The sequence below is a fragment of the Pseudovirgaria hyperparasitica genome (assembly GCF_010093815.1).
Source record: "Pseudovirgaria hyperparasitica strain CBS 121739 unplaced genomic scaffold EJ05scaffold_9, whole genome shotgun sequence".
NCBI classification, from domain to species: Eukaryota; Fungi; Ascomycota; class Dothideomycetes; order Acrospermales; family Acrospermaceae; genus Pseudovirgaria; species Pseudovirgaria hyperparasitica.
Window position 1 is genome coordinate 128,300 of NW_022985557.1, and position 20,512 is coordinate 148,811.

Sequence of the window (20,512 nt, forward strand, 5' to 3'; positions counted from 1 at the left end):
CGTGAGACATCTTAGTATGACTTAGTCCACGATCTATGAAACGTTCTTATAGTGAATGCCAGTGTACGTCGAGTTCGCCGTACGTAGATGTCTGCAAGACGATCAATGTATGACATAACGATGTGCGAATCCCGCGCTAGAGCGAGTACTGATACACTGAGCTGACAGATACGTATCCTGGAACTTCTAAGCTTCGGATTCTTACACTTCGTTGCCTCTTTTCCACCTTCCTGCTTGCCTCTTTAAAATACCCAACCCACGAGGATGTCGTGATTGCTTACAAAATCAGGAGTCTTCCTCGCTTGCGAGGAGCTCTTCTCTCTCCTCTACGTTGGTTCTAGTATCGTACGTCCCGAGTGATGCGTGAGTAGTCCCACTCATAATCTTAGCCATAGCAAGTCCCTCCTCTCTGCCCTTCCCTTCATCAATCCACCAAATGAATGGTGCAGGCACCGCAATGAAAAGCGCAATAAAGAAGAAGCCCCCTCTCAAGCTTCCTGTTGCATCAGCAATCCGTCCTACCACTGCGGGTCCAATTATGGAACTCCCTTTATCTGTGAATGCATACAACGCGTAGAAGGCCGCCTCATGCCCCGGGGGTATGAGGTTCCCATAGAACGAGCGACAGTAGGCTGAAAACCCACCGAATGCAATCCCATGTATACTCGCCATCATATATAGCTCCATTGCAGATTGAACGCCACCAATACCGATGATATGGACAAACGGCAGATAGCCAAGGATGCCGTTGATCGGGATGACTAGAAACAGGACTATAGCAGCAAGTATAACAGTCTTTGACTGCAGATTATAGCGAAGTTGGAACCTAGGCCACATTAAAGCCCCCAGAACACCAGATCCTGTTGCAATGAGTGCGATTGTAGCGACGCCGGCCGGACTCATACCAAGTTCAGTCTTGCCGAAGAGCACAGCAGTGTCTGCCATTGTAGCGAGTGCATCTGATAGGAACACCCATGCTGCAAGAAACTTGAGCATCTGACGCAGTTTGCATGCCACTTTGATCGTCTCCCAGGTAGATTTCCACGAGAATATGATGTATGCAAGCCAAGAGAATCTTTTCGCACGCAACAGGGTAGGAGGAAGTGGAGGCCCAGGTCGGGGCCGCAACCAGCGGAAGGAGAGTACGCTGAATAGAAGCCACCATACGCCGATTGCGAACAACAGGACACCTAGGGGAGCTGTAGACACGTTCGGGGAAAGCCGTAACATAGCAACCAGTACAAGGAATCCGATGCTCAGGATCTGGAAGAGAAGGGCAGCAGAGTATCCAATACCATACCCACGAGCACTAATCTGCGTTGATACTTTCAAATCAGACAGTTCCTTTGTCCTTGCAGGCTGATACTCATTCAGCTCGTCGATGAATTGCGACGAGACACCAGCATTGTTCTGTGCATCCTCCAACGTTGCCAAAGGTATCGCCAAATCATCATCCAAACCATCATTGATCCGCGATGTTCTGCTCTCACGTGGATGATGCTTCGCATATACAGGCAAGTATGCGTTCAACAATACAAAGCTTGAGCCCAAGCACGTGACGCTCACGACAATGAGCAGCGGCGCCAGGAGGTAGAAAGCGCGTGAAACGAATACTAGAGAACTGCAGCAAATAGAGCCGGTGAATGCGAGTGCTGTGAGAAGCTTCTTTCTGTTGTTCCCTATGTGAAACGTCAGCACCAATATTTACGGTCAGGCTGTCATGAAGCTGGAGGAAAACCAAACCACACGTACCGTAATCTGCCAACGCACTGCTCGATACCAGAACCACTACCTGCACCAGAACTGCAAGCGAGAAGGTATACAACACGAAACTTGACGTGGTAATTTCGAAGCCGAATGGCGATATAACGCATTGCTCGTCTCTGCCAGAATCATCTCTCGTACCTAACCTGACTCTACCCGAATCACCACGAGGCTCAACACAGGACACGCCATGATCTGATCGCAAGACGCCATTTTCTCTTGCGAGGGACTCTAAGAAGACTGGTAAGAACGAGCCGACGCCACAGATCACAAATACTTCTGCAGCCGCGCTGTACGCGTACCAACCGCGAAGCTCAAGCGAGGTTGTCGGGCGTGTATCTTCACCCTCATAGCGGGCAGTGTGAATCTCGTGCTGAAGAGGTAATTCGGTCATGCCATCAGTGGAGATGAAGACGATGGAAGATGCGGTGGTCGAGGCCCTGGGCGCGAGGTTGAGGTTGAGCCTGAGCCTTGGGTCTGAGCCTGCTCACACGCCAAGCCACGATACGCGCATGTGGGATGCACGTTTTGGGCAGATTTGTCCGTACATTGCTAAAACACTGCGTCTGATAAAGAAAGCTGTACAGCACTAGCAAAGCTAGGAAGGCTTGGAACACATAAGTGAGGACGTGTCGATGCAGAATGCACTTCTTGTATATAATAGTACCTAACCCGTTGCCGCGCTGAGCCAGCCAGCTGACCTCAGAACCACCAGGATTCTCACCCAGGAGCCCCTAACTGCACTTTCGTGATGTCCACATGTGTGTTTTCGTGCCATCATCTTATCGTTAATATCATATTTCCAGCTGCGCCTGTCCTGTATATCCCAGATTTGCTCGCCAGGTGTTCCACACGCCATACAAATGTACCACAGCACCAATCACTACACAAACGTGGAAGATTTGATGCGAGGAGCCGATGATGTCAAATTTCCCTTTCGTACTCAAGCTTTCCGGGATACGTGTGGCAAAGAAGAATGCGCCAATGCCATAGGCTACACCCTCTGTTAACCAATACTGCATGCCAGAATACAGTAACGCTTCTTCGAGCCCGTACGCAATGACACCATGGAAGATAGGGGCTAGGCCAGAAAGCGCGGTGAGTACGAAGACTAGGGTGCGGATACCTCGCCATGCTTGTCCTTGCAGCTTGGGGTGCAAGGTGAGTACGCAAGCAACCGTGCTTAGGGTGGTGATCATCGCCCAGTACAGCTTTTGGATGTTTGGATGGCGATAGAACCCGACGTAAATACCAGAAATAAAGCTCGACTGAATGAGGATCAGGATACCAAGATAGTCGACTTTCAAGCTAGTCTCCGAGATCCACTGACTGTGGTTGATGAGCGTATGGTAGGAGCTCGATAGCAGAGCAGTTGTGAGAGCAGCGAAGAGATTGAGGTTGAAAATGATGCGATCAATGGGTGAAGCTTCGGGAAAGTAGTTGTTGATGAGCGTCTGGAGTTGCCAGAATATACAGACAATAACGATTGCTGGAATCAGATGGGTCAAGATGTTGAGTGTTTGGTTATGCATGATGAAGATTGACGACGAGAGGCAGGCTTTGAATGAATTGGAAACTGGGCGATAGCCGCGCTTGATGTACGGGTTGTCTTGATACCATGGTGGTATGTCTTCGTATTTCAGCAAAGGCAGGGGTGCCTCAACTGCCTTATCATTGGCAGAGTCCTGTTTGTGCTCTAGATTCTTGATCGTGGCATCAGTAGGTTCCTGATAAGTTTTTGCATGCGATCTTCGTGTAGCTGTCGAGCTCATATTTGCACGGGTGCGTATATATTTTCAGTGAATCTGCGGGTCAGATGTCCAATTCCGAAAGACGAACATGAGCATAAAAAGAGCTCAAATGGACAGCGAGTGAAATATGGGTGACGGGACACGAAGAAAGAAAGGGGTGAATGAAGATGTAGTCGGGCGCTAGGCAGAGGTTTCGAGCGCATCTTGTTGGCGCGCGCGGGGCCGGACAAAGCTATTAGGGCGCAGAATGGCAGCGGCAGCTCAGATTATCATTATTAATGAAGCCGCCGGAGTGATCCTGGATGAATTAATGTTGGGATCCTGTCAATGGAAAGCGCATATTGTGGTGCGTTCCTGGAGTCTTCTTTTTGCTGCTGGCCAGCAAATCTGTGCATGCCGGTGGGTGTTTTGCAATGGCATCACTAACCCACGGCCGGACGCCCTTCAACCTACGATATCCTTGTCAACGAGAAGATAATGATAAACGAAGTTGCCAAAACCCTATTCGTCGATGGTTCCACAGTGCATGTGATCGAAGTAATGCACGTGGCTCCATCAGATCGATTATTAGGTGGCATTCCCTTGCATCCCTGGACGTCGTCTTGGACGGCCTCGGGTGGCCAATCTCGGCGTGAAAATGTCCGCCTCAACACCAACACTAGTACATCACCAGAATCATCTTCGTCAGTAATGATGAAGGGAGCACTCTTTGCCAGACGTCGAAACAAGCAGTCTTTAGCCTCCCAGCGGAACAACACCGGGCCTAAGGTCACATGATGGCGCGTTGCTGTGCGGCAGCCCATTCCAAGTTCCAGGCGCGTCCGCGGGACCGCAAGGATGTAGTGAGGTCATCATCACTGCATCGCCCACTGAAATCCCTCACAAACAACAACACCAAACACCGACACCACCGTTTGCGCAACAATTGATTGATCGGTCTTCCTGTTCATACAGTACTTTGTATCAACTGTATTACATCCGCACTTCATAATTGCGCAAGATGGTCTCCTCGAAGGGAAAACCTACCGATCCGAAGCTCCGCGAAAAGGTTAAAGAAGGCACGTGATCCACTCATACATTTCTCAGCCCAATCGCACGAATCGCGACTAACAGAGACCTCCACAGAGATCAAGAACAAGCCCAACAAGGACGGCGGCGGCAAGGGCCAATGGTCCGCATGGAAAGCCACGCAGCTCAGCAAGGAATACGAAAAACAGTATGTAGACTTTCTCGTATTGCGCCAGAACCTCTATTCTTCTATGCTAACAGTCTCCAGAGGCGGCTCTTACGAGAACGAGTCCGGCTCCAAGAATGAGCCGAAAAAGGGCGCCCCAGAACCCAAGCCTGAGGCCAAGAAGAAGGATGAGACCGCCAAGACGGACGCCAACAGCTCCAAGAAGGATGCTGGCGAGAAGAAGGCCAACAGCTCTAAGAAGGTCGACGCCCCTAAGAAGGAAACCAAGGCTAAGAGTGCACCAAAGAAGAAAGCGGAACCTAGAGAGGGCACAAGGAAGAGTGCACGGCAAAGTGAGAAGAGGGGTGCGGAGGACGAGGCAGATGGTGGGGAGAATAAGAAGAGTAAGAAATAGATATATGGGGACTAGGCACGGTCGGGGGCTTTGGAGTTTGTGGAGCGTTGGCTAGGGCTTTAGATACCCGGATAGGTGCACTAGGATTAATACCATAGGATATGTAATTATTGGATGGGTGTTAATTAGCGGGCACGATGTTCATAGAAAGCGTGTGCTCGTTTTGTGCAGTCATGATAGCATTTTAAATTCCTATAAGCCAAGAAGCACCGAGCGTCCCCGGTGGCAGGCAAAGGAAACCGTACAAGGAGTGTGTCTGTCGAGCCCAAGTCTTCATATTCCTCCCCTTAACCTCCACCACATGACCTTATGGCAGTAAGGCTAGCAGGCCATCATCACCATTGGTCAGGCCTATTCCTTGTAATACCCACCCTTGGTCGTGCAATCGACCTTCGAGCTGGTATATGGCTTGGTAACAGTCACGTAAGATGTGGTCGGGTAGAGAGAAGTGGTCTTGGACGTGCTAACGATCACAGTGGGCACCTTGGTGACAATCGTGGAGTGCTCAGTCTTGACGGTACTGTGGATTTGTTAGTGATATACTCTTCTCAAAGGAACGACTTTATTTACGTGTGAGGCTTGGTCACGGTCTCGACGTACGTGTCGTATTTGGTACCAACGGATGTAGTGGTGATTGTAATTGTTTTGGCTAACAGATGTTAGCAAATATCCAAGCATGCGCGTAGTTCAACTAACTGTAGGGTTCGGCCTTAGTCTTTGTGTAGAGGTTCGTGGTGTAGTCGACAGTGGTGTGAGGCTTATCGACAACTGAAGTCTTTGTTACGTAGCCAGTGGTGGTGACCGGGACATAAACTGTCTTAGTGGATTCGATTACGGTCTTTGAAGTCTCGACCTTGCTGGTCACGTAGAATTTGGTGGCGCATGTGGTATACGCTGGAGGTGGAGGTGGTGTATAAGCAGGCGAGGCAGCGACAACGGTACTGTTAATTGTTAGAGAGCTGGTTGGTTGATCAATCGTAGATGGCGTAAAAGCCTACAGATAGGCCACAAAGGCGACGAGGCTAGTGTAAAGCATGTTGAGATATATCGACAATCCTAATGAAGGAGTTTGATGACTTGCTTTATGGTGAAGCTTTGGGAGCGAAAGACTTGAGCGACTGTCGAGGATAGAGGGTTTGGTCCTTGGGTTCCTTAGTGCTTCAATTGAGTGCGGTTGTCTCCTCTACTTTATACTTGTCAAGTCTGAGCCTTCCGAAGCTGAGCCAAAATTAGACAATGGAACCCTATGAATGTGCTACATCATTTCGTGAGCATGCATTGAACAGCACCATACATTCCGTCCGTAAGCTGGGCATTGCTTCTCAGCTCGATCTTGAACCCCTTGGCATGATCCCAGATCATGATTGACCCAGATACGCGGAGAAGCGAGGTTCCATGAATATGTTGTAGTCTGTGGTAGGACTAGCATACGATGCATATATAGCGCAAGCTGTGCTTCGTCACGACCAAGGAACCATTGTGTTAGTACACGAATAACCCATCTGGATGCTTACAGTCCAATACACTCAGACCCAGCAGGGTTGGCACTTCGAGTTCAGTGCCATCGTACTGCTGGCGGGAGGACATTCTTTGGTTGGAATATACCCTAGAAGCTCGTATTCCACTCGAGGTGAGGCTGGACCATTGTTGGCAGATCGAACTATATCGAACACCTCCTGGCTACGATTCAGTCCGGGTATTTCATCTCGTAGAGTCGGCCTATAAGGTGGCTTGGCTAATTGAAGCTCTAGCCTGTCCGGATTCCTTGGGACTTGGACATATTCGCGCACTGAGCTTATTCGATGCTGGCAGCTACGTGTATGGAGCCATAGTAACACAACATCTCGCATAAGACAAGTTAACCACAAGTCTCCGATCTAATAGACTTACGGTGGGTTAGCTCAGTCAGAGCCAGGTGGGTGCTGTCTGCGCCTTGTGAGTTTCGTTCTGTGACTAAAGAATGACCGAGCTCTTGAAATTTGACTCCCATTAGAGCGAGCTATGTAGGTTTCCTAATTGATAATGCACAGCAGTGGTCTCGAGCAGATTTGTTGATTCACTGGCATCTGCAATGCTCATTCGGTGGAGAACAGTGTGCGAGCGACCAGCCTCAGTATCAGATAGAAAGCAGCTGCAACAATTGAACTATTCGTCAGTCCATCAAGAATGTTTGCAAGATATGGTTTCCGAATATGTCTCGACATGGCAGTGTTCAGATTCAATTGAGTGTCGTGGATGTAGAGCAGAGGGCGAACACTAAGCTGAAATAGGCTAAGAGGTCTCCTCGCACGGACCAACACGACGAGCCTTGATGATTTTCTTAGGTTGAGCTTCTCGATCACATCCCTTTACTACATCCAAATCATTTACAAGTCCAATCGTAAGGTTAAACCTGCGGTGCTTTCCACGACTATTACTGTATCCTCCGCTTCTTGCTCTGTATTACTTGTCTCCCTGCGTTGCTCCTTTCTTGTACCATATTTGTAGCACCTGTTCTTCCGTAAAGCTGCATCTGCCTGCTTACGATTGACTTGACTTTCAATCCTTCCATCTGGATCTCGAACCACTCCTAGACAACTTGGAACATACCCTGATCGCCATGGGCCTCTTCTCGAGGTCGGCGCAAGCTCCGACCCCTGAAACCTCCCCTGAGGCACGAGCAGCTCCGCCTGCTGTCCCTCGTACGCCTTCCGAACATGAACCTCCTACACGGCTTCCATGGTCAGAACCCCGGAAACCACTCGTCATGTTCTTCGCTGGCGCTGCGTTTCTACTGCTCTCGACGACTTTGACAAAGAAGGCCATTATGCGACGGTGGACGGCATCGAAACCGAAGTACTACCAGCCAAACATGCAGCCAAACAAAGTGAAGGGAATCATAGAAGCTGTGGAAGCATTACAAATAGCAACCCTAAATGTCATGAGTGGAGCTATCATGTTTACCGGAGGCGCACTTTGGGCACTGCAGATTTCAAATAAAGAGATATTACGAGCGCGGTTAGGTGTATTCAAAGCCAGTGTGGGACTGGACACATCTGGTGGACAAAGCAATGAGAATGAGAGCTAAAGAGAAGAATAGATGTGCTATTTAGCTGACGTTCTTCCAAAATTGTTCAACTCATGATACCCGATTTAGAACTCAATGTACCCTCGCAAGTTGCGACGGCATGGGGACTAGATGCTACTCATACCAGCTAAAGCTGCGGCGAAAACGGGGTACATATAAACAAGGCGGCGAAACCAGCATCTTGCAGTCTCGAATGTATCCATACGATATGGTGGTGGACGTTGAAAATAGATCAAATCATGGTCTTTGTACTTGCGCAATCATGTGCGCCGGTATAGTGCGAGAATGGCTGCATTCACGGAAGAGAAAATCGGGTGGATGGTCCACTGAAACGTCAGCTACGTCGGGCTGCATGTTAACTGCATACGATAATACGAAAGTCACGACATTGTTAACGCACCAAGCTGAAGAACACGAGTCTTGGTCGTATTGGCTCCAAGTTCTACCGCAACTTTGGCCTTTCCCCTGGAGTCGATCTATTGTGTGCCAGTCATCACAATCAAGTACTCCTGTGTCCATTTTCCACTCAACAGTTGCCTGACCCAGAATCCGTCGAGCCGACGTCGAGAGCTGAAAGGACACGACGGCATGCCCATACGACTCATTCCTTTTCATATCGTTAGTAGCCCTGGATGAAAAATAATGGAGTATTTTCCAGGTATGACTTTTCACGTCTACACTCCCATGCCGACGGTGACATCATACCACACTTCGAGCAGCCGAGCGATGGGTTAATTGCATATGGTGACGGCCGGGTCTATCTTCAACGTTCCTATACACATATTTCAAGGTGCTATGTAGGAGTATCGCAGTCTACCCACATTGAATCTTTCAACCTCATGTATTCGATATCAGTCAGGTTGACCTCAGACTTTCTCGCATCGTGACCATATATACGCGCTTCATGTGCTTGCGGACCTCCGATGATATAATCTCAGATGCATCAGCCTGATCGTACACATCTCATTCATTGCATCACATCACCAGCTCAAAGCTTCGAACAATGGCATCCGAGCCTGCGGACTCAGAGAAAGGCGGCGTGCGCGAGGAGCCGAACATCCACGTCGAACTCACACATGCCCACCTCTCTGCCCAAACCATCATTGATCGTGTCAAAAGCCCGAAAGCAGGCGCCGTAGTCCTCTTCGCCGGTAAGCCAACAAACATCTGACCCCCGAAAAGTACCATTAACCATGGCCGTGAAGGCACAACCCGCGACACCTTTGCCTCCAAACCTGTCTCCCAACTCGTCTACCAATCATACGTACCTCTCGCACTCACCACGCTTCTTAGCATTGCGCGCGAAGTCAAGTCTAAACATGACCTAACCGCAGTTTCGATTGTGCACCGGCTTGGTGAGGTACCGATTGGCGAGGAAAGTATTCTGATTGCGGTGAGCGCGCCGCATCGGCAGGCGGCGTGGCGCGGTGGCGAGGAGGCGCTAGAGGAAACGAAGAAGCGGGCAGAGGTGTGGAAGTTGGAGGAGTTTGTAGGGGAAAAAGGTGTATGGAGGGCGAATAGGGACGGGGCGGTGGGGGAGAAAGTAGATGAGACCGGGGAAGGGAACAGACAAAGTAGTTGAGAACAATGTTTACGTCAAATTCGCGTGATTTTTAGACTGACATCTATTGCTATAACATGCAGACTACTCTGGAGCTACGTGTATCTGCCAGAATTTTGCGATATTCTTGTCCTGTGCTTTCTTACGTGCCTCGCTGCGCTCGTCTTCGTTGTACTGTGGATGCGAGACTTTTTCGGCGAGGATGCCAGTCTTTTTGCCGTGTCGGACGAATTCTAGGAATTCCATAGTCACGGCGACATATTCCCTCAGTCCATCTACTACGCTGATCGTTGCGCCAGTCGTCCATCGTAGGAGCAGGGGTTCGATGATCGGAGCATCCGTGATGCTGGGATGGCTGGTGCCTAACATAGTAGTAAACCAACTCGCGCCTTTGCGGTCCAACACGCTCTGCACAATCTCTTTGACGGCATCGAAATGTGGGCGGCCAAAGAACACGCTGATTTTCTTAGACCAGGAGTTCGAATGGACAACGAGGATCGGAATATCGATCTTGGAATTGAGACGTCCGCTGCTCTTGCCGGGATCAAACATTATAGCTCCTATAGCGGGCTGCTTTTTGGATGGCGCTCCCTTGACGGCCTGCATTGCGCCTGTCGCGCCGTAGGAGTGGCCGCTGATGACGATTTGATTGAGATTTAGGCGGCCTTCCAATGACTTTAGATTGTGCCCTTCTCTCCTCTCGTTTAGTCTCGTTATCCGGGGTGCATTGCGTTCGCTAATGGTTCGTAGAACTGTGATAGTTTCTTCAATCTCGGCCTGCCTGAAGTCGAGCTGCTCCTTCTTAAGCTGTAGGTCTTCCATCGGTGGATCTGCTAATAGGTCCTTTTGCGTGAAGCTGTAGACTCTCTTTTCTCCGTCATCAGACTTGACAATGGATCCAGGACCACTCCCATCACGATGTTCGATGGCCGCTACAACGACGCCGCGGCTTGCCAGTTCTCCACAGTACTGCGTGTAGTCCGTTCGTTTGCTCGCTGTGCCATGTGAGAACACAATCACAGGAAACTCTTCTTCACTGTCGTTGATTGGTACTGCAGGCACATCAACGAGTGCGGGAATCTTGATGCTTCCCGCAAGAGCCCACAGTCCAAATGTAAACAACGGTCTTGTAATGAAATTATTGATATGTGCCACTCTGGCATAGCCTTCTCCTATAAAACTGACTGGCTTCGGTACCCAGAGATGTTTTGGCAACTTTGATTTAGCGCCTCTCTCTGCCGGATAGTAGAGACTGAATAGTACTGTTTCGAAATCAAATGCTGGTAATCCAGTATCTTTGTAAACAGTCTCGCTGATATTTCGTCGTTCCTGCACAGGCACTTCAATATCTACTGTTCCAACGTCATACGGTCCAGTATAAGCTGGTAGCCGTGATGCTAGCAATGGCGAGCCTTTCGCGAAGCAGTAAAACACGTAGGTTAGAAATAGTACAAAGAGAATGTATTTCCAGCTGAGTCGTGGCCGCAATATCAATGGTACCCTCCGCAGGATCGACTGCCATCGTGTATTCGAATGATCCAGCCATCGCGGTTTATGGCGGGTCCCCGGTAACCCTGATGGCGGTAGTGGGAAATCAGGCTCGTCAAAGCCTTGTGTCAATGTTTCCATCTCAACATCATCATCCCTGTAGCCAGGAGAAGTCATGATGAATTAGCCTGGTATTAAGTGATAATTATTGGAGTAAAGATATGTGTCGGTCGGCAAGGAAGAGTTCCGGAGAGGCGGTGCTCTTGGCCTAGGGCCTAAGGTGTATGAGGCTGCAATTCTGCCTTACGAGAATGAATGCCGAATACTGGCGCTTACATTCTTAAATAGCAGACTATACTGTGTAGAAGCCATTAACACTTCGAAGCTCGTCTGATGCGAGATGCAAGCTAATTAGTCTGATGCAAGATGCAAGCTAGTCTAATGCGAGATGCAAGCTCGTTACAGCGAAAGAGCTAGTAACATGGAAGCTGCGAGCAGAGCTGTAAAGATCGTGTTATGAGGAATTGATAGCGTTTGGGGAGTCGGAATTCTGCCTTATAATACAGTACATCAGTAGACCGAGCTTCAGAACTCTCATACGAGGCTCGGGGGAGCAGTTTGACTTCTGATAATTCGAACGAGTCATTGTGTGCCTGAGGCTCAAGCTCCTTGAAGCTCTGCCAAGATCCATCCCACACCACCAACTCCCTAGTTGATTAAGGCAGATACAACCATTGACGTCCAGCAATGCAGATCTGATATCATTGTCCTGTGGGCTCGTCCATCAGTCCATACACCTTCTCACATTGTCCTTCAACCCGCACTTTCAATCAGCGACCGAAGCCCCAGACTCCATGTATGCGTCCAGGTTCCCCGCACGTCGTGTGAAGAGCAGGGGTCATAGGCAGCGGATGCCGGTCGTCCATGAACATATCATCAAGCGAAGATGTGATGAGCAGTAGCAGGAAGAGAGCTGGCGTGATCTTTCAATGGCTTCATAACTACCAATGTCCGCTCCCTCCACGGATGTCTGTCTCCATTCGAGGTCTTGACCAATCTCTTCAACTCCAATCAACGTAACGCCAACGGTGTATAAGTCGTTCATACCAAGATGGCAACTCTGACAGATGATCGGACCTCCACGGTTGATCCAGCGCTTGCGCAAGAGGCGCAGATACCTCTCCAGACCTTCGAAATCCCTTCCTTTCCTCCTGAGGCGCAGGGCTTGCGGGCTTTGATTTTAACATGCGACATCAAAACCGACGAATACACCGAGCTTCTGAAGACACATGTCGTCGAGACACCATCTCTTCCGAAGTGTATCACAAGCCTCACCCTGGAACTTTTCAGCCTCGGCTACCCACCAGGCTTCTTAACGACGCTGGCTAAAGCCTTACCAAATGTGAAAGAGCTTGTTGTCTATAGCCAGATGCTCGGTGGCATCACAAAGGACAGCGAGGCAGATGCCATACAAGCTTTCCAGGAATGGAAAGAGTTGCGAAGCTTGCATCTGCTTGACGTCTTTGCGAAACCGCACTTCTTCCAGAGAATCGGCGAAGGGTTAAGGAAGAGAGAGACCGGCTTAATGTTTCTTGAAATCAATTATACGTTCCGACACGAAGACGAGAACTTTTTGACGCGCGTTCCTGCAGGTGAACTGCCGTTGCTCATAACTCCTGGTCTCATAACGTGCGCGTTGAACCTCGCACCGTCGGAAGAGACCCAGGATGAGCAGGATCCGAGCAATCTCTCTGTAAAAGGAGATAAATCGGAGATTGGAAAAGATGGAGTTATGGCGTTCAACAAGACTCTCTCTCCCGATCTCGTTGAGGAGCTCACGAAAGAGGAGAAGCCGAAAGACTTGCGGATGTTGAATATCACGCTCTATACCATCGATGTAGACCAGCTGATCCAGATCCTGAAGTATCACAAAGCCCTCGTGATGCTTAGCGCGACTCTTCATTGCGAGCCGACTGAGGGGTGGAAGCAAAAGCTTCTAGAGGCGCTTGCACTCTGTCCTGAGCTTGAACAGGTCGAGATAGTGGGCAACCCGAGCTTGGAGTTCGCAATGCTGGTATGTCCTCGATGAAGCCCTCAAAGTCCAACGTGATTTTCGAAATAGTTGTTCTGGCCATGACTCCGGGTGTCTCACACGGAGACTTATAAAAAAGCTAACATTCATATCAATCCAGATGTCCAATCCGAAACGACGTCCGGAAACCATCTCGAAGACCTTCCCGTCAGAAGCCGACATGACAATGCTCTCGATATCGTGCCCGAAATTGAAAAGCATGGCGGCAAACATCTTGCGGACGACCTATATCGGAACTGCCTCTTGGAAGAAGGTCGGAGAATCCTGGAAAGGAGGCATTCAGAAACCAGACTCTAGCGACGAGTCCAAGGATTCCATGCCAGGGCCTGGGTCACAGATATATGCGTCAGCATGAACCGTGAGAGAGTTTTGCAGTAAACAAGTATGCTACAAGGCAAAAGCAGTGCAAATGAAAGAGGAGTAAGTTTGAAGCAAAACTGATTGTTAGCATCGCGTTGACTCGATTTAGGAGATTTCAGAGAAGAATACCAAGATGCATGTACAGTCAATCAAAGCTCAAAAAAGTCTACAACACAATGCAGAAAACAGACGTGCAATGCAAAATATCACATACCACAGGTCTCCGCAATCTACCTGTGTGTTTTTCGTGTACTGGACCTTAGGCAACAAACTTATCCGGAAAGCGAAGGGTTTCGTAGTCTGCAATGATGCAGAATCCAGCTAAGTCCATATTGTCTTTTTTACTTTATGCTTTCCTGTCGTTCGTTATGCTTCCAGAATCTCACGTCTTCTTTTGTTGAATATGCACTCTGGCTTTTGTCATAACACTCCACCGTCCTGAGATCTGGAGGTCCACGCAGAGCTTGGTGTTGCTCTAACTCAACAGCGCGGTACTATGGTCTTAACTCGTCGCGTACCGGTTAAGGAGCTCATCTTATGGTGTACCTGTCTCTGTCCACTGTTTAGAACTGCTGTAAAAGGTTTGTGGTTATACTGTATACCAGTGTTGCAGTTATGTACACTGTCGCAATGTTAAGGCGGAACACTTCGTGAAGGGCTTCGAAGTCAGGCAATCTGGGTATTGCGCTTCTGCTTACCTTGATTTGGATCGCTCTTGGAGCCTAGATCTCTCTGTCTTCGAACGCTGCATCTTCTTTCGGTGGTATTGGAGGCGGAGGAGGCGCTGGGAGTGCGATCCCGGACACGTCGTATCCTGCTCGCGCCATTGTTGCAGAATTGAAGTGGTGATGGCTTTGAAGTAGAACAGGGTCTTGCTTGATGATGACAATGAAGAGCTTGGGACTTTCAAACCTTGGTGAGATGGAAAGAAACAAGAAACTGTCTGCAGCCGTGGTTTTGGCTGTTTTCGGGAGGTGGTCACAAGCTACGAGAAGTGGAAAACCTCAAGTCAGGTTTACGTCAGGCACCACCACGATCGAACAACACCACAATATTCACGCGACCTAAGCCAACCTGCAATACATTTGCAGGCCTGTGTTGGTCATGCTCCGGGACTTCTGCTCAAATTCTAGCCTCTCCTATCGTCTCGCTGTAGGCTCTCTGGTCTGATCAGGGGCTATACTGTCTCGGCAATGCACAAAATATAGGTTACCCAAATTGAAGCTACTTCGCCTTCGGGCACTTGGTCAATATGTAACACTACAGAGAAGATTAGCATGGCCCCTGCACAAGGATGACACGCTTAATCAAAGAGAGACAAAAGATTTTTTTTGCACTTTCATTCAAGGTTCGATTCTCGGTCCAGTCTTCTTGCCCGGCTCGCATTTTTGTTCACTACAGGCGCACGTCTTGCTATGGCTTTGATATCAGCGTACGAGAAGAGCCTATAGACCCGGCTGTTATGATTCTCAAGCTCAAATCCCACTTTCAGTCAATTTGGCGTAGAGAAAGTACTTCCACAGTTGTTACGGCGAGCACGGCAGATGCAACAGAACTCTCACATTTGATAGAGCACGAAGCATAATCTTCCCAAGAGCAGATCTCAGGGTGAACATAACAGGAGTAGACTGTATCTAACAACTCAGTCATGATTTTGAGGATCTCGAGGCTATGAGGACAGCCCCTTCAGCTACAAGTTCAGAAATGAACACTTTTCAGAGACTGACGGCGAGGTCTTCTTCTCCATTCCAGTCCACCCAACCGCAATCGATAACACGACTGTGCAGAGGAAAAGTCCACTCAACCATATCGTCTACTGTGCACGAAGCCAATTCTCGAACTGTTCTCGGAGAACCTCTCTGCTGCTAGCCCCTATACCTCATGAATAAAAGCTTCGATCTCGGTGTTCCTTGTCCTGTTAACTGCCACATTGCGGCAATCTCTGCCCCTGCAACTTACTTGTTGTCACCCAAACAAGCCCTAGTGGACTGTGCGTGCTGAGCCCCGTCCCCATGACTATATATTTCGCGAATACCCTCCCTGATCCTCTCTTTCCCTTTCTCTTCAGCACAAAGCTCAAGGAATTTCTCATAGCAAGCTCAACTCTAGCTCCGACGACTCGACAATTTCCTCTCTCGATAAACACCATTACCTCTCCCTTCTATCTTTACATCTCAACTCTTTTGCGACTTGCGAGCTATCACTGTCTCTCTAGGCATGGGGCCTATGCAGCTGCGTCAATACACAGAGCTTCCTTCTCACCTCTCGCCTCTTCACTTCTACAGCAAGCTTTACAGCTCCTCAATTTCTCGCGTTTGCCTCAACATCAGTATGGTCTCGTGTTGCCAGTCTATTCGGGTTCTGAATGAGCTTAAGACGACTTTCCCCCGGCTGAGTCCGGTTCGCGAGCCTGATCCTGTTCCTGACCTTGCGAGTAAGTCACGGCACCTTCACAGACATCTTCTGCTGTCTTGATCTCATGCTAATATCTCGCTGGGTAGTCGATCTTACCGTCAGTCGACCTATGGTGGCTGAATATCACATAAAGACCATTCCACTACTTAATCATTTCGAAACTCCGGCGAATCTGCCACATACTCAACATAGACCCTCAACTTTCATCAACCAATCGACTGGACCTCTGACAACCTTACTATATGACCACTACCTAAACGCCACCTCTATGCATCCTACCGAATATAGTTCCTATGATGCTGGTCGTGGTTGTGTGGCTGGGGTGTCATGTCCAGTTTCTACGGGTTGGGTCTCTAATGACAACTCCGACAGCTTTTGCTTCACACATGATGGGGGTAGTCCTGAGCCAAGCAGGGCCCTATCGACGCTATGATGTCAAGGAGACCTGACCCCTCTCTCTCTCTCTCTCTCGATCTCTGACGGGTAAGTCTTTTCCCCCTGATACCCTTCATATGTCTCTCCTCATTCCATACCATTCACATTCAACTCTTCCATCATGTTACTCGATGAAAACACAGTGCTGACTTGTCATACATAGGCCCCTTGCGGGTCCATCTGCTGCCTCATGTTCTCTCTTCCTCGTCCTGCTGGAGCATTGGTGCCCGGCACCTCGCCTTTAATTCAATCAAGCCTTAAAAAGGGACTATGTCGGACTCCAGCCCTCAGCATGGCTCGGCACTTCTTCGTAGTGTTGGGGACTAGTAGCCAGCAATGGTGAAGCCAAGTTCGGGTCTTTTGTATTGAATAGTTGGATCTTGTAACGAAGGTTTCCGCTTGTATATATAGAACGATGATACTCTCCTCTCCTACCTACTTCTTTGACCTGACAAGCGTGATGATTTCTTTGTGATATTCGGCTTCTCCATCGTTGTACTTGCTCCACACTGTCAAACTATCTCGCTTTGTACATACTCACAATGTGTGTCGTTTCGCCCACACCTGGCATTTGCCTATGATTCAATACCTTGGTACGAATCACTGGTATTGTCCGTCGAACAGGTTCGTTTGGCCTTCAGTTGCACCCGTAACGAAAACTATCCAGAAAATGTCAAGTCATCATCACTCAGCTAGCGCCGTGCTCCTAACCGGTCAAATACTGTACACACAAACACAAAAGCATAGTCACCCTGCATTGCTTGACATCTCTTTCAGCACACGGGTCCCGTACGACTCATGAATATCTTGGCTTGTACCAACGTGCATCATCGCTCTCCTGAACTAAACAAAACACCCTACGCACAGATATCTAGGACCACTCAGGCCTCATACACCAAGATCCATCGTGCTATATCCCATACCGTACGTCTCCGACGTCCCACTTCCTCAGCTCCTGATCCGTCTACTGGATCAAACGACTGACTACTCCTCTAGCAAATCTTCATTATGACCACCCACTCTCATAGATGCTTACGCCCTCATCGCGTCCTCGCACATACCCAGACGAGAGCTAGTAGACATATCTATCTGTATTTAAGGCAAATTCAACAACATACCTACTTTCGCAAAGCAGATCAGGCAAAACGAGGGGTGCAGCGGCGTAGGCAAGGTCAGCAAGACCATGAACATGTACCAGTCCCGAGTAGAGCTTGTGGTAAAACAATTGGGCATATCATAAGACCATATGAAGACCGTAAGAGGAGGGTTGAGAAATGGCGACACGGTTGTATGTCTCTATCTAGCAACCCATTACCTTCTCTGTCTGTAGACTAGCATACTCACGCACGTAGTAGATATGCTAGTTGGCAGTCCAGAGACAATACGTCCATGTATTTAGCATTGTACATGATGAGGAAGTCCAGATACCAGACACTCTAGAGACACAAAGATAAATCTTTTGAAGACCAGAGCTTGAGACAAAGACCAAGAATATAGTCCCGAGACGAAACTATAACAAGCACACTACCACCACCCTCTCTCTCTCTCTCCCTCACGCCATTTCCATTCAAACGAGAGAAAAAAACGAAGCACAATGACACCAAAGCGAAGTTCTCGCATAAAGAAACCCTCATTATGTATACACTCAATCCACGGATGCCTTTGCAAAAGAGAAAAATGTAGCGGCGCATGAATCATACCCTACGCGGAATTGACAATTTGGTGAAGGGGTAGAGATAAACGTATCCCACCCGAGAATCAGGAGATTCGGACTACATAGGAGAAGTGATAGTTTTTCTAGCACTAGACGTATCTATATATCAAACATAGCATATTACCTGTTTTGCTACAAGGACGTTAAGGTGGGTGTGTAAGTTTGAGCAGCGTGTGTGCGTTCGGTGGCCGATATAAGGCTGGCGATTACGTCTCTCCAGCTCGATACTGCATGACCGGACGCAGTCTAGTCCAGTCCAAGGCTTTAACCGAGGAATGGATAGGTGTGGTAGAGACAGGGAAGTACAACAACAGTTCCAGATATCGAACGGACACGTAAAATGGCATGCATTTCTTCTCATCACGTCAATCTATATCAGTAAGGGACCAGGCTTACGAATCTCCCCTAAACCTCCCCCTAAGCCCCTTTAATTACTCCCCACCTTCACGGCCAAATTTCTTTCCGTCGAGCACCTCATCCCTTCAATCACTGCGTCTTCTTCTCGCCCTTTGGATGCTTGATTGTCAAGCACCAGATATCCAAGTAATCGCAAATCGTCACAATCACATCCACGACCCAACTTCCGTAAACGCCAAAGCCAAGCCCAACACACATGAACACAAATGCAACCTCATACTCCTCGCCCAGCGCACTCGGCCACCCCAATTTGCCGCCTCCGATCCCCTTTTCGGCGGTGAAGGACTGGAGGACAGGCCCGAAGCTATCGAGGACGCCGAATAAGAGAGGGAGGATAAGTACATTCTGCATGGGGAACGGGGACTTGGTGACGTGTGCGGTGATCATCTGGCCTACGCTGTACGCGTTGATGAGTCCGACGTAGAAGACAAATGGCACGAGATGCGAGTTCAGGATGATAGGGTTCAGGGCCAAGTACATCGGTATCAGTACCCACGCTGTGGCAAACGGTAGCAGGCCAAGCAGCGCGACACGAGTCCTCTCACCCCTTGCACGCCGTGCTTTGAGCACGTTGTGCGCGGATGTGATGGTGTTGAAGACCAACACAATACTGCCGTACACCATGTACCACTCGTTCCAGGCGAGGTTGGCGAAGATGGAAGGGATGTAAGAGGATGAGATACCGAGAGTGGACAACATGGGTTGTTGCCAGAAGGAGCCACCCCCGAGGTAGGCGGTGAGCGCGTAGACGAAGCAGAGTGTGAGAATACCTTCGACCGGGCCAGAGATTATACCCAGAGTGAGTACATGTGTGTGGTATTCGTCCCAGGTTTGGACGTAGAAAGTTAGAAGGGCTAGGAGTGTTAGTCTTAGACAGAGCGTATCCTGCGAGATTGGAGATGGTTCTCACATGCAAAGAGCGTCATGACAGTCTTCCAACCTTGTCCGAGGTTGACTGCAGCTGCGAAGAGCAAGACTTCTAGGGTTGTGTTCAGCGCATCAACGCCTAGGTTCTGTCAGTACGTATTCTCTCATCTGGCTCTAGCCAACTAACCATGATCAAACATCTCCCCAAGCGGCCCGCTCTGCCCTGTCCTTCTTGCCTGTGTCCCATCAATCGCATCGAATGTCTGGTACAAGAACAGTCCAATCGCCCAGCTTGCATATACCCACGGCGGACAGTCCTGGTCGAGTGTGGGATTATACCACAGCATAGTCAAAAAATTAACTATAACGAATGCGAAGCCGGAGAGAGTGATCTAGATATCATCAGTATGCCATGTATCTTCCTACAACTTTTGATATTCCGCTCTTCCTCTTATCTCTTCTCCTCTCCTCCCGTTTCACCCCCTCAGTACGCGTTCCCCTCAACTCTCTGATAAAAGTGCAACTTACGAGATTCGGCCTGATCGAACCGTTAGCCACAGCTCTTCTCAATGACCAGATAGGAATGAATACTCACGCCATACTCATCGGAAACATATTAATAACCACATTGGTGTAAAATGGCTTGAGCACATAGCGGCTCACCAGCGAGTGGTCAACACCCGAGTACTTGTACTCCTTGAGCCTGTGCAGTTTATCCTGGCGTACATATACCATCTTGCTTGTCTATATAGTCTGTCGTGTAGTATCTCGACTCGTTAGGCCCGTCAGGGCTATCCGTCTCGTCGTCTTGCTGTCTCTTAGCTGTTCTTCTTGGCACTGGGGTACGCGGTAAAAGCACGGTAAAAGCGTCGATATAGGAGATATGCCGGTACGGTTGCGTGTAGAGTGGTATGGATATGGGCTGCTATGGAACAGCTCGCCGTGTTGTTGTGCGCTGCGCTGTCAAAGAATGCTGATGACGTCCCCAGGTT

General features: G+C 49.1%; 10 protein-coding genes across 10 annotated transcripts; 5 read left to right on the forward strand and 5 right to left on the reverse strand.

The window, feature by feature from the left end:
- Positions 1–285: 285 nt before the first annotated feature.
- EJ05DRAFT_493170 (autophagy-related protein 22-1) lies at positions 286–2,158 on the reverse strand (the record flags this gene model as incomplete). Its single annotated transcript, XM_033746096.1, has 2 exons — positions 286–1,679; positions 1,753–2,158. The coding sequence occupies 2 exons, from the start codon at positions 2,156–2,158 to the stop codon at positions 286–288; spliced, it is 1,800 nt and encodes a 599-aa protein (XP_033599767.1).
- A 457-nt stretch (positions 2,159–2,615) lies between these two features.
- EJ05DRAFT_432501 (Hly-III related protein) lies at positions 2,616–3,407 on the reverse strand (the record flags this gene model as incomplete). Its single annotated transcript, XM_033741566.1, has 1 exon — positions 2,616–3,407. A coding segment is annotated over one exon (792 nt), but the record flags the coding sequence as incomplete, so codon positions are not given.
- Positions 3,408–4,120: 713 nt separating this feature from the next.
- EJ05DRAFT_476594 (uncharacterized protein) lies at positions 4,121–5,307 on the forward strand. The gene is made up of 3 exons (XM_033744069.1): positions 4,121–4,573; positions 4,641–4,731; positions 4,792–5,307. Exons 1-3 carry the CDS (start codon positions 4,516–4,518, stop codon positions 5,102–5,104), a joined length of 462 nt encoding a protein of 153 aa, XP_033599769.1. The 5' UTR covers positions 4,121–4,515; the 3' UTR covers positions 5,105–5,307.
- Positions 5,253–6,249, reverse strand: EJ05DRAFT_386380 (uncharacterized protein). Its single transcript, XM_033741275.1, has 4 exons — positions 6,103–6,249; positions 5,801–6,045; positions 5,675–5,753; positions 5,253–5,624 (listed from the first exon to the last, which is right to left on the reverse strand). Exons 1-4 carry the CDS (start codon positions 6,138–6,140, stop codon positions 5,456–5,458), a joined length of 531 nt encoding a protein of 176 aa, XP_033599770.1. The 5' UTR covers positions 6,141–6,249; the 3' UTR covers positions 5,253–5,455.
- Positions 6,250–7,444: 1,195 nt separating this feature from the next.
- On the forward strand, positions 7,445–8,289 carry EJ05DRAFT_386422 (uncharacterized protein). Its single transcript, XM_033741277.1, has one exon. The coding sequence runs from the start codon at positions 7,704–7,706 to the stop codon at positions 8,169–8,171; it is 468 nt and encodes a 155-aa protein (XP_033599771.1). The 5' UTR covers positions 7,445–7,703; the 3' UTR covers positions 8,172–8,289.
- Positions 8,290–9,116: 827 nt separating this feature from the next.
- Positions 9,117–9,785, forward strand: EJ05DRAFT_386426 (MoaE-domain-containing protein). The gene is made up of 2 exons (XM_033741278.1): positions 9,117–9,322; positions 9,377–9,785. Exons 1-2 carry the CDS (start codon positions 9,175–9,177, stop codon positions 9,751–9,753), a joined length of 525 nt encoding a protein of 174 aa, XP_033599772.1. The 5' UTR covers positions 9,117–9,174; the 3' UTR covers positions 9,754–9,785.
- Positions 9,771–11,620, reverse strand: EJ05DRAFT_453093 (PAF acetylhydrolase). The gene has a single exon (XM_033742421.1). The coding sequence runs from the start codon at positions 11,395–11,397 to the stop codon at positions 9,817–9,819; it is 1,581 nt and encodes a 526-aa protein (XP_033599773.1). The 5' UTR covers positions 11,398–11,620; the 3' UTR covers positions 9,771–9,816.
- Positions 11,621–12,121: 501 nt separating this feature from the next.
- EJ05DRAFT_386429 (uncharacterized protein) lies at positions 12,122–14,134 on the forward strand. The gene is made up of 3 exons (XM_033741279.1): positions 12,122–13,294; positions 13,413–13,732; positions 13,782–14,134. The coding sequence occupies exons 1-2, from the start codon at positions 12,332–12,334 to the stop codon at positions 13,665–13,667; spliced, it is 1,218 nt and encodes a 405-aa protein (XP_033599774.1). The 5' UTR covers positions 12,122–12,331; the 3' UTR covers positions 13,668–13,732; positions 13,782–14,134.
- Positions 14,135–15,573: 1,439 nt separating this feature from the next.
- EJ05DRAFT_386503 (uncharacterized protein) lies at positions 15,574–16,740 on the forward strand. The gene is made up of 3 exons (XM_033741280.1): positions 15,574–16,106; positions 16,174–16,570; positions 16,686–16,740. The coding sequence occupies exons 1-2, from the start codon at positions 15,890–15,892 to the stop codon at positions 16,518–16,520; spliced, it is 564 nt and encodes a 187-aa protein (XP_033599775.1). The 5' UTR covers positions 15,574–15,889; the 3' UTR covers positions 16,521–16,570; positions 16,686–16,740.
- Positions 16,741–18,685: 1,945 nt separating this feature from the next.
- EJ05DRAFT_476599 (Choline/ethanolaminephosphotransferase) lies at positions 18,686–20,504 on the reverse strand. The gene is made up of 5 exons (XM_033744070.1): positions 20,116–20,504; positions 20,049–20,058; positions 19,708–19,912; positions 19,564–19,659; positions 18,686–19,507 (listed from the first exon to the last, which is right to left on the reverse strand). The coding sequence occupies exons 1-5, from the start codon at positions 20,253–20,255 to the stop codon at positions 18,723–18,725; spliced, it is 1,236 nt and encodes a 411-aa protein (XP_033599776.1). The 5' UTR covers positions 20,256–20,504; the 3' UTR covers positions 18,686–18,722.
- Between the last annotated feature and the right edge of the window lie 8 nt (positions 20,505–20,512).

Bases quoted from the DNA above. Each gene is read 5' to 3' on its own strand.
- EJ05DRAFT_476599 (XM_033744070.1), bottom strand. From the start codon at position 20,255: ATGGTATATGTACGCCAGGATAAACTGCACAGGCTCAAGGAGTACAAG. The intron at 19,660-19,707 runs GTTAGTTGGCTA...GACAGAACCTAG, and splicing joins TGGGGAGATGTTTGATCATG to GCGTTGATGCGCTGAACACA. The intron at 19,508-19,563 runs GTGAGAACCATC...TAACACTCCTAG, and splicing joins TGTCATGACGCTCTTTGCAT to CCCTTCTAACTTTCTACGTC.
- EJ05DRAFT_386503 (XM_033741280.1), top strand. From the start codon at position 15,890: ATGGGGCCTATGCAGCTGCGTCAATACACAGAGCTTCCTTCTCACCTC. The intron at 16,107-16,173 runs GTAAGTCACGGC...CTCGCTGGGTAG, and splicing joins TCCTGTTCCTGACCTTGCGA to TCGATCTTACCGTCAGTCGA.
- EJ05DRAFT_453093 (XM_033742421.1), bottom strand. From the start codon at position 11,397: ATGACTTCTCCTGGCTACAGGGATGATGATGTTGAGATGGAAACATTG.
- EJ05DRAFT_386429 (XM_033741279.1), top strand. From the start codon at position 12,332: ATGGCAACTCTGACAGATGATCGGACCTCCACGGTTGATCCAGCGCTT. The intron at 13,295-13,412 runs GTATGTCCTCGA...ATATCAATCCAG, and splicing joins GCTTGGAGTTCGCAATGCTG to ATGTCCAATCCGAAACGACG.
- EJ05DRAFT_386380 (XM_033741275.1), bottom strand. From the start codon at position 6,140: ATGCTTTACACTAGCCTCGTCGCCTTTGTGGCCTATCT. The intron at 6,046-6,102 runs GTAGGCTTTTAC...AACAATTAACAG, and splicing joins GTCGCCTTTGTGGCCTATCT to TACCGTTGTCGCTGCCTCGC. The intron at 5,754-5,800 runs GTTAGTTGAACT...AACATCTGTTAG, and splicing joins GACTAAGGCCGAACCCTACA to CCAAAACAATTACAATCACC.
- EJ05DRAFT_476594 (XM_033744069.1), top strand. From the start codon at position 4,516: ATGGTCTCCTCGAAGGGAAAACCTACCGATCCGAAGCTCCGCGAAAAG. The intron at 4,574-4,640 runs GCACGTGATCCA...AGACCTCCACAG, and splicing joins CCGCGAAAAGGTTAAAGAAG to AGATCAAGAACAAGCCCAAC. The intron at 4,732-4,791 runs GTATGTAGACTT...AACAGTCTCCAG, and splicing joins AGCAAGGAATACGAAAAACA to AGGCGGCTCTTACGAGAACG.
- EJ05DRAFT_386426 (XM_033741278.1), top strand. From the start codon at position 9,175: ATGGCATCCGAGCCTGCGGACTCAGAGAAAGGCGGCGTGCGCGAGGAG. The intron at 9,323-9,376 runs GTAAGCCAACAA...ATGGCCGTGAAG, and splicing joins CGCCGTAGTCCTCTTCGCCG to GCACAACCCGCGACACCTTT.
- EJ05DRAFT_386422 (XM_033741277.1), top strand. From the start codon at position 7,704: ATGGGCCTCTTCTCGAGGTCGGCGCAAGCTCCGACCCCTGAAACCTCC.